The sequence below is a fragment of the Protopterus annectens genome, chromosome 7.part1 (genome assembly GCF_019279795.1).
Source record: "Protopterus annectens isolate FY-2018-M chromosome 7.part1, PAN1.0, whole genome shotgun sequence".
Classification (NCBI taxonomy): domain Eukaryota; kingdom Metazoa; phylum Chordata; order Ceratodontiformes; family Protopteridae; genus Protopterus; species Protopterus annectens.
In genome coordinates, this window is record NC_056740.1 from 478,421,459 (window position 1) to 478,437,023 (window position 15,565).

General features: G+C 38.0%; 1 protein-coding gene across 2 annotated transcripts in view; it reads left to right on the forward strand.

Moving 5' to 3' along the window:
• Positions 1-15,565, forward strand: part of BAP1 (BRCA1 associated protein 1) — a 1,282,715-nt gene that overhangs the window by 558,824 nt on the left and 708,326 nt on the right. For both annotated transcript variants that reach the window (XM_044078929.1, XM_044078930.1), the window contains exon 10: positions 9,336-9,477. In XM_044078929.1, the coding sequence (XP_043934864.1) occupies positions 9,336-9,477 (142 nt within the window). The remainder of the gene's footprint in view (positions 1-9,335; positions 9,478-15,565) is intronic.

Here is a 15,565-nt window from a genome sequence, read left to right on the forward strand (position 1 = left end):
TTGTCCCCATTAAAATCAGGAGAAACATAGTCTATTACCGAAAACAAAAACTTTGAAGACTTGGAACATTCTAATGTATGTTTAAACAATGCGTTATTGTAATCTTTCTTTTTTTATTCCATAATAATGTTCATAATTCTCCTTCTCAGTGATCTGTTGTTTTTTCCTATGTAGAAGGAATTACATGTTAGGCACTTTGCCATGTATACCACAAATTCTGAACTGCACGTGAACCTCCCTGGCACTGTAATGTTTTTTTCATAGGTACTTCTACATAAGGTCCCTCTGCTATAAATATGCACTCTTTGCAGTCTAAACACTTATACATACCATTAACTCTACTATTACTGGGTGCATGTTTATTTTCTAGAATTTCTTTAAAATTCCTAGCCCTTTTGTTAATGTATAATGGGTTCTTCTCCCACTGCAGCCTTAACTTCTTTATTTGCTACTAAAATCCTCCAGTTATTATTAATAATTCCTTTGATGGCTTCACTGTCCACTGTGAAGATTAAGAGCATGGCCGCGTGCCAGTTCTTGTCCAGCTTTGCCCTTTCTTCTCCTTCCCTAGTCTCTTTTCTAGCACCTTCCAATCCTAATAAATTACTATCTTACTGGGATATCCCCTGTGCTTGAACCTCTCATGTAATTCTCCCACAAATCTATCTGTTTTGCTAGCATCACTTGTGAGTCTCTCTACCCTAATCAGCTGCCCCCTTCACTATGTTATGTTTGCCGTACGTAGGGTGCATGCTGGTGCTATGAAGTAAGCTATTACTAGCCACATTCTTGTAACTTACAACTGTACTTAATGTCTGTTGTCCTTGTTCCTTAATGATGTCTAAATCTAAATAACTAATCCTAAAAAAATATATATTCCAATGAAAATTTAAAAAAAGTGTGCTGCTGTTCATTTCTTTAACAAAATCCTTTAAATTACCATTTGTGCCCCTGCACACAAAAAACAAATCAATAAATCTGTAATAACATAAAATATTGTTGTACCCTGCTATGTGGGGCAAGAGATTGGTCTCTCAATAAGCCATAACTAAATTGGCATAATTGGGTACCATCCTTGCCCCCATAGCTGCCCCCCTTGTCTGTAAAACGAATTCATTTTCAAAGATGAAAAACATTGTAAGACAGAATGCGTTCTATGCTTTCCAAAATAAACTTACTTTCCCCTACTTCAAATTGCTGACTTTCAACTAATATATAACCTACGCATTCCAAACCTTTTTCATGAGGGATGCAAGTGTACGATTGCACATCTATTGTGACTAATATGTCATCTTTGTCTATCTCTAAATTTCTTATTTTGTCCCAAAAATGTTTTGTGTCTCTAATAAATGACTTGGTTCCTTGTACCAACCTTAATAGGGCCCTGTCAACAAATTTAGATAGGGGCTCTAACTTGGATGCCCTGGCTACAATAATTGGTCTGTATGGTGGATTCTGTTCATTTCACTTACAAAGGTAAATACACGTTACATTTATTGGATATCCACAGGCAGTTATGTTTTTACCTGCACAGAACAGAAGATAGCAGGAAGACTGAGCAATTGTCTGTTTCTTTTTCTGAAATAAAACTACGAAAATCTGTTGCTGACTGACTGTATTTCCTAGGTGTGTGTGTGTGTGTGTGTGTGTGTGTATATAGATATATATATATATATATATATATATATATATATATGTATGTGCGTGTGTATGTATGTGTAATATATATCTATATATATATATATATATATATATATATATATATATATATATATATATATATATATATATATACACATATATACCTGTAAGAGTGAAAGGGAAGGTCTACAAGAGGGTAGTGAGACCAGCTATGTTATATGGGTTGGAGACAGTGGCATTGACAAAAAGGCAGGAGTTTGAGCTGGATGTGGCAGAATTAAAGATGTTAAGATTTGCACTGGGTGTGACGAGGGTGGGCAGGATTAGGAATAAGTATATTAGAGGGTCAGCCCAGGTTTGGAGACAAAGCCAGAGAGGCACAATTACGTTGGTTTGGACATGTGCTGAGGAGGGATGCTGAGTATATTGGGAAAAAGATGCTAAGGATGAAGCTACCAGGTAACAGGAAAAGAGGAAGGCCTAAGATAAGGTTTATGGATGTGGTGAGAGAGGACATGGAGGTGGTTGGTGTGACAGAGCAAGATGCAGAGGTCAGGAAGAAATGGAAACAGGTGATCTGCTGTGGCGACCCCTAATGGGAACAACCGAAAGAAGATGATGATATATATATATATATATATATATATATATATATATATATATATATATAGTGTGTGTGTATATATTGTGTATGTATATGTGTATATATATATATATATATATATATATAGATATATATATGTATATATATATATAGATATATATATGTATATATATATATATAGATATATATATGTATATATATATATATAGATATATATATGTATATATATATATATATATATATATATATATATATGGATTTAGGACTATTCAGTGAAAGCACATTTCAGTGAAAGAAATTAGATTCCTTAATAAGTAGTAATTAGTGGGGGGCGTCACCCCCCACACCCCCCAAATAATTATACGAACTCCAGGGTCGCAAAACAAATTGGGCATTACTTTAACAAAACCATTATGGGCTCATTCAGCTAGAGCTATGGCTACTTTATTTTATTTTTTATTTATTTATTTAATATTTGTTTACCGGGTTTGTCCGACTGGACAGCATTGTCCATTTTCAGTGGAGGCCTGAGGAGAAAAGCTCCAGCAAAGTACATTTTTACTAATGTGGGAGGTCAGCATAATGGTTAAGGTGTTTGCCTTATAAACACAAGGTGCAGGGTTTGACTCTTACATGGAGTAACTGGCTAGGCTTAAAATGGCCCACAAGGGAAGTTAGCCTACTACTAATCTATGAACAACAAAGAAAAGGTGTATTATTCAGCTTATATCGATCTACTTATAGTCTAGCAGAGATCAGTAGAGCAATTTATATACATTGGAGATTAATCAGCAAAAATATGTGCATGAGAGATGAGATTAACACAAAGTACTTCATCATTCTTCCAGTCTAGAGCTTCCATGGATGACATTTGTGCAGCAGGATCTTGTGCTACACACCATACCTTTGTTACTCATTACAAATTGGATATGGTCTCCAGGGCAGCGCGGTGGTGCTCGAGAATGTCCTTCCTTGAATTGAGTCCACCTGGGGATTTGGGCAGCTGGGAACTCTGTCCCATAAGTTGAGGACAGAATGAAAATTGACATTAGATAAACAATTGTGTGGTCACCATAACAATCCATCAGTGTTGTCCATTTTCATTCTTCCTCAACTCTCCTCCCACCAGCCCCCTGCCCTAAAAACTCCAGGAAGAATGAGTATTTTAAGTATGTCACTTCCTTGGTACTTGGCTGCAGATATAGTCTCCTGTCTCTGTAAATGCAGTATGTCTTTCTGCTGTTAATAGCAAACAAGATCTGAGGCACTTGGGGGTTGGTGCTTTGTGGATAAGGGAGTAGCTTGAGAGTTCTAGTTACCACGAACATTTGCAATGGCCGAGTTGGATCCAAGGAGTCGAATCCGAATCCATAAGAGGAGAAAGAATGAAAGTGGATAACACAGATGGACCATTATGGTGAGTGCATATGTACTCATTTTAACTATGCACCTGTGTTGTCCATTTGTATTCTTCAACTCCCCACCCTGTTATCTTCTGGCGTGATCTCTTGGACTATTTGGAACCGTTTAGTTTCACGTTTGAGTCCTGGCTTACTGTTACTTTCCTTCTTCCTGATTTAGCTTAGGATATATATGGCAGCAAACTTGATCTGAAGTGTTGTAGGCTAGCTGGGACATTGTAGTAGAGGGAGGAGCTCAAGAGTTGTACCTATAAGTCAGAGATATGTGGCTGAGTTGGATATGAGGTCTGATCCATAACCATATGTTGAGGAAGAATGAAAATGGACAACACACCAACTGTGAAAAAAGCCATTAGGGAATTGTGTAAATGTACCTGAGCAGTAAGAGGGTACTGACTGTGAAAAAAACATTAAGGAATTGTGTAAATGTACCTGAGCAGTAAGAGGGTACTGACTGTGAAAAAAACATTAAGGAATTGTGTAAATGTACCAGAGCAGTAAGAGGGTACTGACTGTGATAAAAGCCATTAGGGAATTGTGTAAATGTACCTGAGCAGTAAGAGGGTACTGACTGTGAAAAAAACATTAAGGAATTGTGTTAATGTACCAGAGCAGTGCAAGGGTACTGACTGATTGTGGGTTAGCATAATGGTTAAGGTGTTTACCTCAAGAACCTATAGCAAAAGGTAGTGTGTTTTTCAGTCTTCTTCTTCCGGCTTTTCCCAGTTAGGGGTCGCCACAGCGGATCATCTGTCCACTCATGATTGACAGTGGATTTTTACAGTGTTGAGTTACCAGCCCAGCGCCCAACCTTCCACAGAAGGCACAAACACATACACACACACACACCTAGGGCCAATTTAGAGTGTCCAATCCACCTACTGCATGTCTTTGGGATGTGAGAGGAAACCGGAGCACCCGGAGGAAACCCACGCGACCACAGGGAGGATATGCAGACTCCGCACAGAAGGCACCCCAGCTGAGAATCGAACCAGAGAACCTCTAGCTGTGAGGCTACAACGCTAACCGTTGCACCACCGTATGTTTTTCAGTACTATTTCCTAAACATGTGAGCATTACCTCAGGATCACTGTCTTGGTTTTTAGGGGACAAAACAATCTGCTGGACTGTGTGCTTATGACACGTCTTTCTGATGTAAGTATATATTAAAAAAAAGGGGGGGCGTGGCAGACATTGTGACTGATAAATACTAAGTCCGTGATCCAGTGTTATGCACGTAATCAAGTACTGGTACAGAAGTATATTCTGAAGTGAGACTGGGTAATTCTGTACGTTAATAACGATCTTAAGGTAGCCGTGATGATGAAGGACATACAGCTTCTAGTACCCAAAGGTGTAAATCGGTCACCATATGCTGCTTGTACATTCCACTGTTATTTGTATGTCTTATGTCTAGCATATGTCCACATAAGCAAGTTACTTCTCTGTGCCTTGGCGTCACGTATTATTGCATGTCTTTCACAGTAGTGGTTTACTGATGGAGTATCCTGCTCATTGTAGAAGGAATAAAGGGGTCATCCCATAATGCCTTGGTGCAGCCGAGTTCTGTATAATAATTTACTGACAATTACTAAGGCATGTATGTACAAGCTGTTTTCCTTCCTCACTGTGACTTGTTAGTGTGTAGTTTTTAGTCACTGCACATGCTAGACTAGAGTTTACTTTTGCCCTAGAGACATCTCCAGGCATATTTGTCCTTTACACGTTGATTGATACATCAGGACATCTTTTGAGCATGTTCTTGCTTACATTTGTAAGAGTAAAATCATGTTAGATACAAACTGTTCAAATATTACAGTATAACTTTTATATGAAAGACAACACAACTGAATCTCGCTATAACACCTTCACAGACAGTAAGTGGTATTCATATACAGAATCATGAAAACAGTAATGTTAATATTTTTGTTAGGCCTGCTGTCAAGTGACTTGGACCTAATAGCCTAACCATTTAATCTACGGAAGAAAAATGCTGCCTGACAGTATTTACTGGTATGTTTCCTAATGTATTGTAAGGTGCTAGCAAAATAAAATTAAAATGATGAACTTGCTTACTGTGACTTATTCATATTTTGACTTCCAAGCTTTTGGAAGGTACCTCTCAGAATCAGAGCTGTGTGAAGAGTCCAACTGTTGATGCTTCCTAACTACCTTTTATGGCTGAAGACATAACAGCACTTGCTTGTACTGTGTGTTTATAACTCAGTTTTGTCCAAAGAATCTGGATACAATGATTGGACTTGATAAGATAATCTTTAAGAGCTCTTCTTGAGAGAAAAGGTCCACATAGGGGAGCAGTGTGTGTGTGTCTTGTCATGTACTGTGTGGTGCAGGGATTTTGCACAACACACTGATGTGCTCTTTAGTCTCACACACACACAGTCAGTCTTGATTCGTAACAGTTTACTAAATTCTTACTGGTTACATTCTTAAGGCTGTAGAAGGAGCGTGGACATCCTACTGTACACAGCAGTAGAAAAGAGGTACAGTCTGCTGCTTGGATACTTCAGTGGTATGTGGAGATTGGGGGTGCCTTACTCCACTACTGGCTGTGCCCCTTGGCTATCCTATAACCATCAATGGATTTGCAACATAGCATTTCACGCCACTGCATGCATTGAAGCTCAAAGTCAGTATCTATTGATATGTAGTCATCAGCAAATATGTGACCTCCTAGCCTAAGACTCAGTGACTTGATTGTGAATAATTTTCAGAAACACATAATCGTACAGCATGAGGGGAAATAGAGAGAGTGTATGGTGGTTGTGCAGTAGTAAATGAAGTGGGTGGTTCGGACTTGGGTTCATAGGTCCATAGGTATATACTTGGCTAACAACCACTAGGGTATTTGTAAGCCTAGCCATGCAGTCCAACCCACCCGTGTCCCTATGTATCACTGGCATTTATTAGGAGGGGTTATGTTAGTTAGGAAGTTTCTAGATGTTATGTGGGAGGGTAAGGAAGAGTGCAAGCTATAGGGTAAAGGGAGAGGTCAAAGACAGAAAACAGGAAGAAAAAAAGGAGAGAAGAAAAATGATGACAAAAATGGATAAAGTGAAGTTATGGATTAAAGTGTGGCATGTAAATGGGTTGAGAAATAGGGCAGAGAAAGAGTATAGCACATTGAGAAGAACAAAGCAATGAACATGTTAGCAACAAGATTAAGACGGTAGGAAGTGAATGTTCAACAAAGTGTAGAAGATTTAGGATCTTTGCTTTAAAGTGTTTACATTGGTATTTTTATACCCCAAGTAGACGCCAAAGTATTTTTCCTCGAGTAGATAGCAAATATTGGAGGTGTGATGGAGAAGAAAGAAGTAACTGGGAACATATTTTCTGGGAGTGCAATGAGTTGGCAGACTTGAAAAATTCCCTGCAGACTACTGTATCAGAAATACTGGATGAGCAAATTGGTATAACTAAGGAATTGATTATTCTGAGCTATGGTACAGAATCAGAATTGCCTAAACATAGTAAGGCCTTGCCGATTGTAATGTGGCTGCCAAAATAAGCAATTACTAGAAAATGGAAGTCAAAGTCCAAACAGCAATAGTAGAAGAAGTGAATATAGTAACAGAGGTAAAACTGCAAATGGGTACTTTAGAAAAGTGTCAGAGCCAATTACATAGAAAACATTGGAATTGTGGAAATAACATTTTGGAGAAGTAAAGCTTAAAAGAAGGCAGGATTTAAAGGAGCTATGTACTGTTTGACTGACCATAATTGGATAGATTATAAATGATGTATAATGTTTGCAACTGAAAATATGTTAATGTGGTTTGCTTTCAACAACAACAAAAAAAAAAAAACAGCCCAACAGAGTAAAAACACTGAGAACCAAGAAGAAAACCTGCCAGGTACAAAATGATCTGAAAAGGAATTCCAGCTGACACCAGAAATTAATTTTCATATTTATTTGGTTCTTGAAAGTTATTTTCCAGTGTCTGCTGGAATTACTTTTCGGATCATTTCATACCTGGCATGGTTTGTTTTCATTTGTATAAATGTATGATTGCCTATGTCATAAATGATAATTTAATAAATGTATTTCTTGTTTAAAAAAAAAAGACAACAGGAGGTGGAGAGGTGGAAATATGAGCTGGGAGATTGTGGTTTTAAGAGCCAGGAGAATGGTAAAGGTAGAGGAAGTACTGTATGGGTTTAAGGACCATTATCAGAGGCTGTCAAGCTGCAGGATGATAGAGATGTTACTGAGGGATGAGAATGGGTGGAGACGAGAATATTGGAAGAGCAAGAACAAAAGATATTGATGGAGAAGATGAGCTTGGATAAGATAGAGAGGGTATAGGGGAAAATGACAAAAGGCAAGTCACCTGGCAGTGATGGAATACCGACAGAGTTTTTGGAAATACAGAAAAGAGATTTTAGTGAGATGGTTAACACTGTTCAGCAGTGTACAGGAGGGTGGACAGATCCCTAAGTCATGGAAGGAGGCAGTGATTCGCAAGGAGGGGAAAGATCCATGGGGGCCGGCCTCATATAGACTAATATCTGTGCTTAACCACAATTATAAATGTTTTATGATGGTACATTCTGAAAGATTAGGAAAGAGACTACCAAAAATTATGCATGGAGATCAAGACTTGTAGGGGGAAAAGGAAAACAGTTTAAAAAGAATGCCTCCTATTGGTAAGAACAGTACGGGAAATAGGGAAAAATTGGCAATATTTGTTAGGGTGGACCAAACAAATACAAACCCTGTACAGTAGGAGGAACCAAAAGATCACCACAGAACTGGAGATAAATTGCCCACAGAATAAACACCAGAAACAATTTATTAGTTTAGCGCTTTTGTCCATGTTAATTCATGGACTTGTCAGAACTAACAAAAAACCACCCCCTCGTATACTAAAAATTATACCACATGATCTTTGTTTTGATTAACTGCCGTTATGATCTGCTTTCTCACGTTAGCACTCACAGCATCCCCTCAGAACAGTGTATACATTGATTTGACAGCTTCAAAAGCTGTAAAACAGTTCACAATATGATGTAGATAAAATTATAGCAGGAAGTGTCTAACAGCTTTTAAAAGTGTGTCAGTGCTGTCAAGGCTATAAAACATTTTGCTTTCCTGTGCTTTTTTCTTCTTTAACTGGTAGTACACCAGGACAACTAGATCTCTGCTTGGTTTCCACATCAAGATTCATCTCCCAGGCTTCACTTTTCTCTGCTGTCAAGGTGGATTTATTTCAGTCTGTTGAACACATAAGTTGCTATCATCTTTTATGTTATACACATGTTGTATCTTGGGGCTGTGGCTGAAATGAGTCCTCTTTAGATCTGTACAGTATCCTGGTTAACAGACTTGATAAAATCAGTAGTATAACAGTGCAGCTTATGGATGACTTGGTCATTAGAGTAATTTATAATTTGCCTCAGATTAAAGTGCTGTACAGTGCTTCATAAAACTACCTTCAAAATCTGCTTGCTTGTCATACTTTCTCAGTTGATCACTGCCAGTTAGATTGAGATGATTTTTAAAAGGTGAGAGTTGGTAGGAGATCTGTTGGATTTAATTATTTAATTAGTTTTGTTATTGCCATGTGTTCATATGATATGGACTGCTGCTGTAGCATGTCTTTTATGCAACCAATAGTTTTTGTGTTTGTTTGTTCCTTTTTAAGGTAATTCGAATGACCCAACCAGAACTGGTCCAAACACAGAAAACCCAAGAGTCCACACCTGAGGAATCCAAGCAGATCAACAAAGCCAGTACTGAAACAGAGAACAGTAAGCCACCATCCACACCAGAACCAAACCCTGCAGGTAATAACCTGGTAATGCACATTCTGCAAATTTTCTGCTGTGTTAAATGTCCTAATGTAAGTATGATTTGTAATTTTGTTATGTAGAGCTGAGTTTTTCATGTGTAATGTGCTATGTGCTCAATGTCGGTATGCGTTTTGTACTTTGTACTGATTGTTATGTGCTCAGTGTCAGAAGTTTGTGTTTTGTACTTTGTATTGATTATATGTGCTCACTGTCAGTAGTATGCGTTTTGTACTTTGTACTGATATGTGCTCAATGTCAGTAGTATGCGTTGTGTACTTTGTACTGATTGTTATGTGCTCAATGTCAGTAGTATGCGTTTTGTACTTTGTACTGATTATGTGCTCAATGTTAGTAGTATGTGTTTTGTACTTTGTACTGATTATTGTATGCTCAGTGTCAGTAGTATGTGTTGTGTACTTTGTACTGATTATGTGCTCAATGGTCAGTAGTATGCGTTGTGTGCTTTGTACTGATTATTTGCTCAATGTTAGTAGTATGGGTTTTGTACTTTATGTGCTCAATGTCAGTAAGTATGCATTGTGTGCTTTGTACTGATTATGTGCTCAATGTCAGTAGTATGCGTTTTGTACTTTGTACTGATTATTATATGCTCAATGTCAGTAGTATGCGTTGTGTACTTTGTACTGATTATGTGCTCAGTGTCAGTAGTATGCGTTTAGTACTTTGTACTGATTATGTGCTCAGTCAGTAGTATGCGTTGTGTACTTTGTACTGATTGTTATATGCTCAATGTCAGTAGTATGCGTTTTGTACTTTGTACTGATATGTGCTCAATGTCAGTAGTATGCGTTTTGTACTTTGTACTGATATGTGCTCAATGTCAGTAGTATGCGTTTTGTGCTTTGTATTGATTATGTGCTCAATGTCAGTAGTATGCGTTTTGTACTTTGTACTGATATGTGCTCAATGTCAGTAGTATGCGTTTTGTACTTTGTACTGATTATGTGCTCAATGTCAGTAGTATGCGTTGTGTACTTTGTACTGATTATGTGCTCAGTGTCAGTAGTATGCGTTTAGTACTTTGTACTGATTATGTGCTCAATGTCAGTAGTATGCGTTTTGTACTTTGTACTGATTATGTGCTCAATGTCAGTAGTATGCGTTTTGTACTTTGTACTGATTATGTGCTCAATGTCAGTGGTATGCGTTTTGTACTTTGTACTGATTATGTGCTCAATGTTAGTAGTATGTGTTTTGTACTTTGTACTGATTGTTGTATGCTCAGTGTCAGTAGTATGTGTTGTGTACTTTGTACTGATTATGTGCTCAATGGTCAGTAGTATGCGTTGTGTACTTTGTACTGATTATTTGCTCAATGTTAGTAGTATGGGTTTTGTACTTTATGTGCTCAATGTCAGTAAGTATGCATTGTGTGCTTTGTACTGATTATGTGCTCAGTGTCAGTAGTATGCGTTGTGTACTTTGTACTGATTATGTGCTCAGTGTCAGTAGTATGCGTTTAGTACTTTGTACTGATTATGTGCTCAGTCAGTAGTATGCATTGTGTACTTTGTACTGATTGTTATATGCTCAATGTCAGTAGTATGCGTTTTGTACTTTGTACTGATATGTGCTCAATGTCAGTAGTATGCGTTTTGTACTTTGTACTGATTATGTGCTCAATGTCAGTAGTATGCATTGTGTGCTTTGTACTGATTATTATATGCTCAATGTCAGTAGTATGCGTTTTGTACTTTGTACTGATTATTATATGCTCAATGTCAGTAGTATGCGTTTTGTACTTTGTACTGATTATGTGCTCAATGTCAGTAGTATGTGTTTTGTACTTTGTACTGATTGTTGTATGCTCAGTGTCAGTAGTATGTGTTGTGTACTTTGTACTGATATGTGCTCAATGTCAGTAGTATGCGTTGTGTACTTTGTACTGATTGTTATGTGCTCAATGTCAGTAGTATGCATTTTGTACTTTGTACTGATTGTTGTGTGCTCAGTGTCAGTAGTATGCGTTTTGTACTTTGTACTGATTATGTGCTCAATGTCAGTAGTATGCGTTGTGTACTTTGTACTGATTGTTATATGCTCAATGTCAGTAGTATGCGTTTTGTACTTTGTACTGATTATGTGCTCAATGTCAGTAGTATGCGTTTTGTACTTTGTACTGATTATTATATGCTCAATGTCAGTAGTATGCGTTTTGTACTTTGTACTGATTATGTGCTCAATGTCAGTAGTATGTGTTTTGTACTTTGTACTGATTGTTGTATGCTCAGTGTCAGTAGTATGTGTTGTGTACTTTGTACTGATTATGTGCTCAATGTCAGTAGTATGCATTGTGTGCTTTGTACTGATTATTTGCTCAATGTCAGTAGTATGCGTTTTGTACTTTGTACTGATATGTGCTCAATGTCAGTAGTATGCGTTGTGTACTTTGTACTGATTGTTATGTGCTCAATGTCAGTAGTATGCATTTTGTACTTTGTACTGATTGTTGTGTGCTCAGTGTCAGTAGTATGCGTTTTGTACTTTGTAGTGATTGTCATGTGCTCAGTGTCAGTAGTATGCGTTGTCTACTTTGTACCGATTATGTGCTCAATGTCAGTAGTATGCGTTTTGTACTCTGTACTGGTTATTATGTGCTCAATGCCAGTAGTATGCATCTTGTTCTTTGTACTGATTATTATGCGCTCAATGTCAGTAGTATGTGTTTTGTACTTTGTACTGATTGTTATATGCACAATGTCAGTAGTATGCGTTTTGTACTTTGTACTGATTATTTGCTCGTCAGTAGTATGTGTTTTGTACTTTGTACTGTTATGTGCTCAATGTCAGCAGTATGCGTTTTGTACTGATTGTTATGTGCTCAGTGTCAGTAGTATGCATTGTGTACTTTGTACCGATTATGTGCTGAGTGTCAGTAGTATACGTTTCGTACTCTGTACTGATTATTATGTGCTCAATGCCAGTAGTATGCGTTTTGTACTCTGTACTGATTATTATGTGCTTAATGCCAGTAGTATGTGTTTTGTACTTTGTACTGATTATTTGCTCATTGTCAGTAGTATGCGTTTTGTACTTTTTACTGATTGTGTGCTCAGTCAGTAGTATGTGTTGTGTACTTTGTACTGATTGTTATGTGCTCAATGTCAGTAGTATGCGTTTTGTACTTTGTACTGATTATGTGCTCAATGTCAGTAGTATGCGTTTTGTACTTTGTACTGATTATGTGCTCAATGTCAGTAGTATGCGTTTTGTACTTTGTACTGATTGTGCTCAATGTCAGTAGTATGCATTGTGTGCTTTGTACTGATTATTTGCTCAATGTCAGTAGTATGCGTTTTGTACTTTGTACTGATTATGTGCTCAATGTCAGTAGTATGCGTTTTGTACTTTGTACTGATTATTATATGCTCAATGTCAGTAGTATGCGTTTTGTACTTTGTACTGATTATGTGCTCAATGTCAGTAGTATTCATTTTGTACTTTGTACTGATTATGTGCTCAATGTTAGTAGTATGTGTTTTGTACTTTGTACTGATTATTGTATGCTCAGTGTCAGTAGTATGTGTTGTGTACTTTGTACTGATTATGTGCTCAATGTCAGTAGTATGCGTTGTGTGCTTTGTACTGATTATTTGCTCAATGTTTGCAGTACGGGTTTTGTACTTTATGTGCTCAATGTCAGTAGTATGCATTGTGTGCTTTGTACTGATTATTTGCTCAATGTCAGTAGTATGCGTTTTGTATTTTGTACTGATTATGTGCTCAATGTCAGTCGTATACGTTTTGTACTTTGTACTGATTGTTATGTGCTCAGTGTCAGTAGTATGCGTTTGGTACTTTGTACTGAGTTGCACATTGCGTGCAAGTCTTTGGAGCTTATGTTAACCATGTCATGACTGAAAATGATGTGTACACGTTGACGTTGTCCCAGAGAAATTGAAACCTTAAATAAAGTTGCATTACTTTGGTTAAGTTGAATATAGGATGTATTAGTATGTGGAATAACTCAACAGAGAAGACTGATAGAACCTTCTAGCTGGCAGGCTTTTGTGTATAAAAACTAAAATGCTAAAAACCATGAACCAATAAATAAGGCACTGTAGCCAGTCGATGACACAGAATCCAGCAGACTAGTACAATTATTTATTGAGTGAAGCGCTTTTCGTTTGCTACTATAAGCAAACTTCTTCAGAAAACATTTTTAATTTTAAAAACACGTTTAAGTAGTCACAGTTAATACTTATTAAACCAGTCACCGCTCACACCATATTAACCTCTCTTAAAGGCATCTAACCTACTTAAAAATATATATGTATGTGTACCACTAATACATTGACACTGGTTTGAGCTATTATTAACATAGTATAATGTACTGCCAAGTCATCTTGTCAGAGGTAGTACAATCAAAGTTAACAATTCCAACTGTAATAATCATATTGTACTAATAAGCTAGTAAAATGCATTAAATATAGTGTAATAAACAAGTGTACTTAATATACCAGTATACTAATATATTACACTCTAGACTTCGCCCTATGTTAGAAAATATATATAGTACAGTATTTTAAATAATATTTAAAAATGTTTAAAATAAATATTTAAATACCAATGATATCTATTACAAAGAATACCTACTATAAAGAAAACACAACATCAATGCCTAAGGCTCCTTAACTTGAGAATGCTACTAATACTACTAGCAGAAGGAGTTCCGTGATGTATTACCAGTCTTTGTGCATTCCACCTTAACCACTCTACCTCCGGTGAATGTGATTGATAGTAACCAGGAGGCAGCGAACACATCGACAACTTCTCCTATTACTTCAGCCTCAATGCCGGAAGCAGCTACAGACATGGCCGTAGGTTTACAGGGTCAACAGCTTCAACAACTGGCTCTTAGGGGCTTGCCTCATCCGTTGGGCAGTATGGTAGCATCAGACTCACCGGAGATTCGCAATGTAAACTTGACGAGTGATTTATCATTTCAACAACCTCGTTCTGCTAGTACTGTGCCTGTCGTGGGTGAACTTCGACCATCGGGGTTTCCAGAGTTAAATAAATGGCTTTCTGAAGATTTTACTTTTACCAACATTACATCTATGAACACGGAACCTCAGCCTCACGACAAGGTAACAATATTTTATTTTCAGACATAGTGGCAAAGCTGAAACTTTTGGACAGCCACTTAGTGAAATTGAAAAAACTGCAACTTGAAGTAGCATACTTTCGTAAATGTCTCTCACGGAAGGTGGTGCCAAAAGGCTTAAGACATCATCAGTTTCCTACAGGATTGGTTGCTAATTCAATTTTTCATAAAGAATTGTTAGAGTTGTTTGACCGGCAAGGGTTTCAATTGTTGGAACTCATGGATCTGAAGGAGTTAACTTCATTTGTGCATCAACCTATGGGTCTTCGGATTCATATCGGATCCGAACCGGCAGTTTCCAGCAGCTAAGATCCGAGCTCCTCCCCCTTACCCATAATTCCCTGCCATCCCTTCCTGACCTCAGATCTAGTTTGCCGTGATTTGAACAGCAGCTTGATCTTGAGCGTTCGAGTTTCCAGGGTTTTTTCTGTGAGAAAGATCCTTTCTTTTTCTTAAATTGGGTGATTTTTTTGAGTGTGGAACTAGTTTAGTTTTAGTTTAGAGTGTTCCCTCGGGTTTTGCGTTCCCTTCCCCTTATGTTTTTTCTAAATTGTTAGGATGTGTTGTGTGTGTGGTCTTGGGGCCTAGTGCTTGTGTTTAGTTAAAATGTCTGAGGCCTCCAAGACATTCTTTTCTAAATGTGCCAAGTGTGGCCATAAGCTTTCCTGGGCTGATGGCCACACTCGGTGCATTTTATGCCTTGGGGTTGAACACCTTTCTTCTGGCTGTACTATTTGTGCAGTGTTCAATCCCAGGGCTGTCAGGGACCGGAGGTCGAAGCTGATCCTGGTGGGACTCCTGCCCCCGGATTCGGCTCCATCCTCCGGCCCTTCCGTGGTCCCTGCCGTGGCTGCGGCAGCATCCACGGACCCTTCCGTTCCCCTGGCCGGGACTCAACCTCCCTCTTCGGGCCAGGAGGATAGGGAAGCTAGGAGGGAGAAGCGCCGCGAGAAA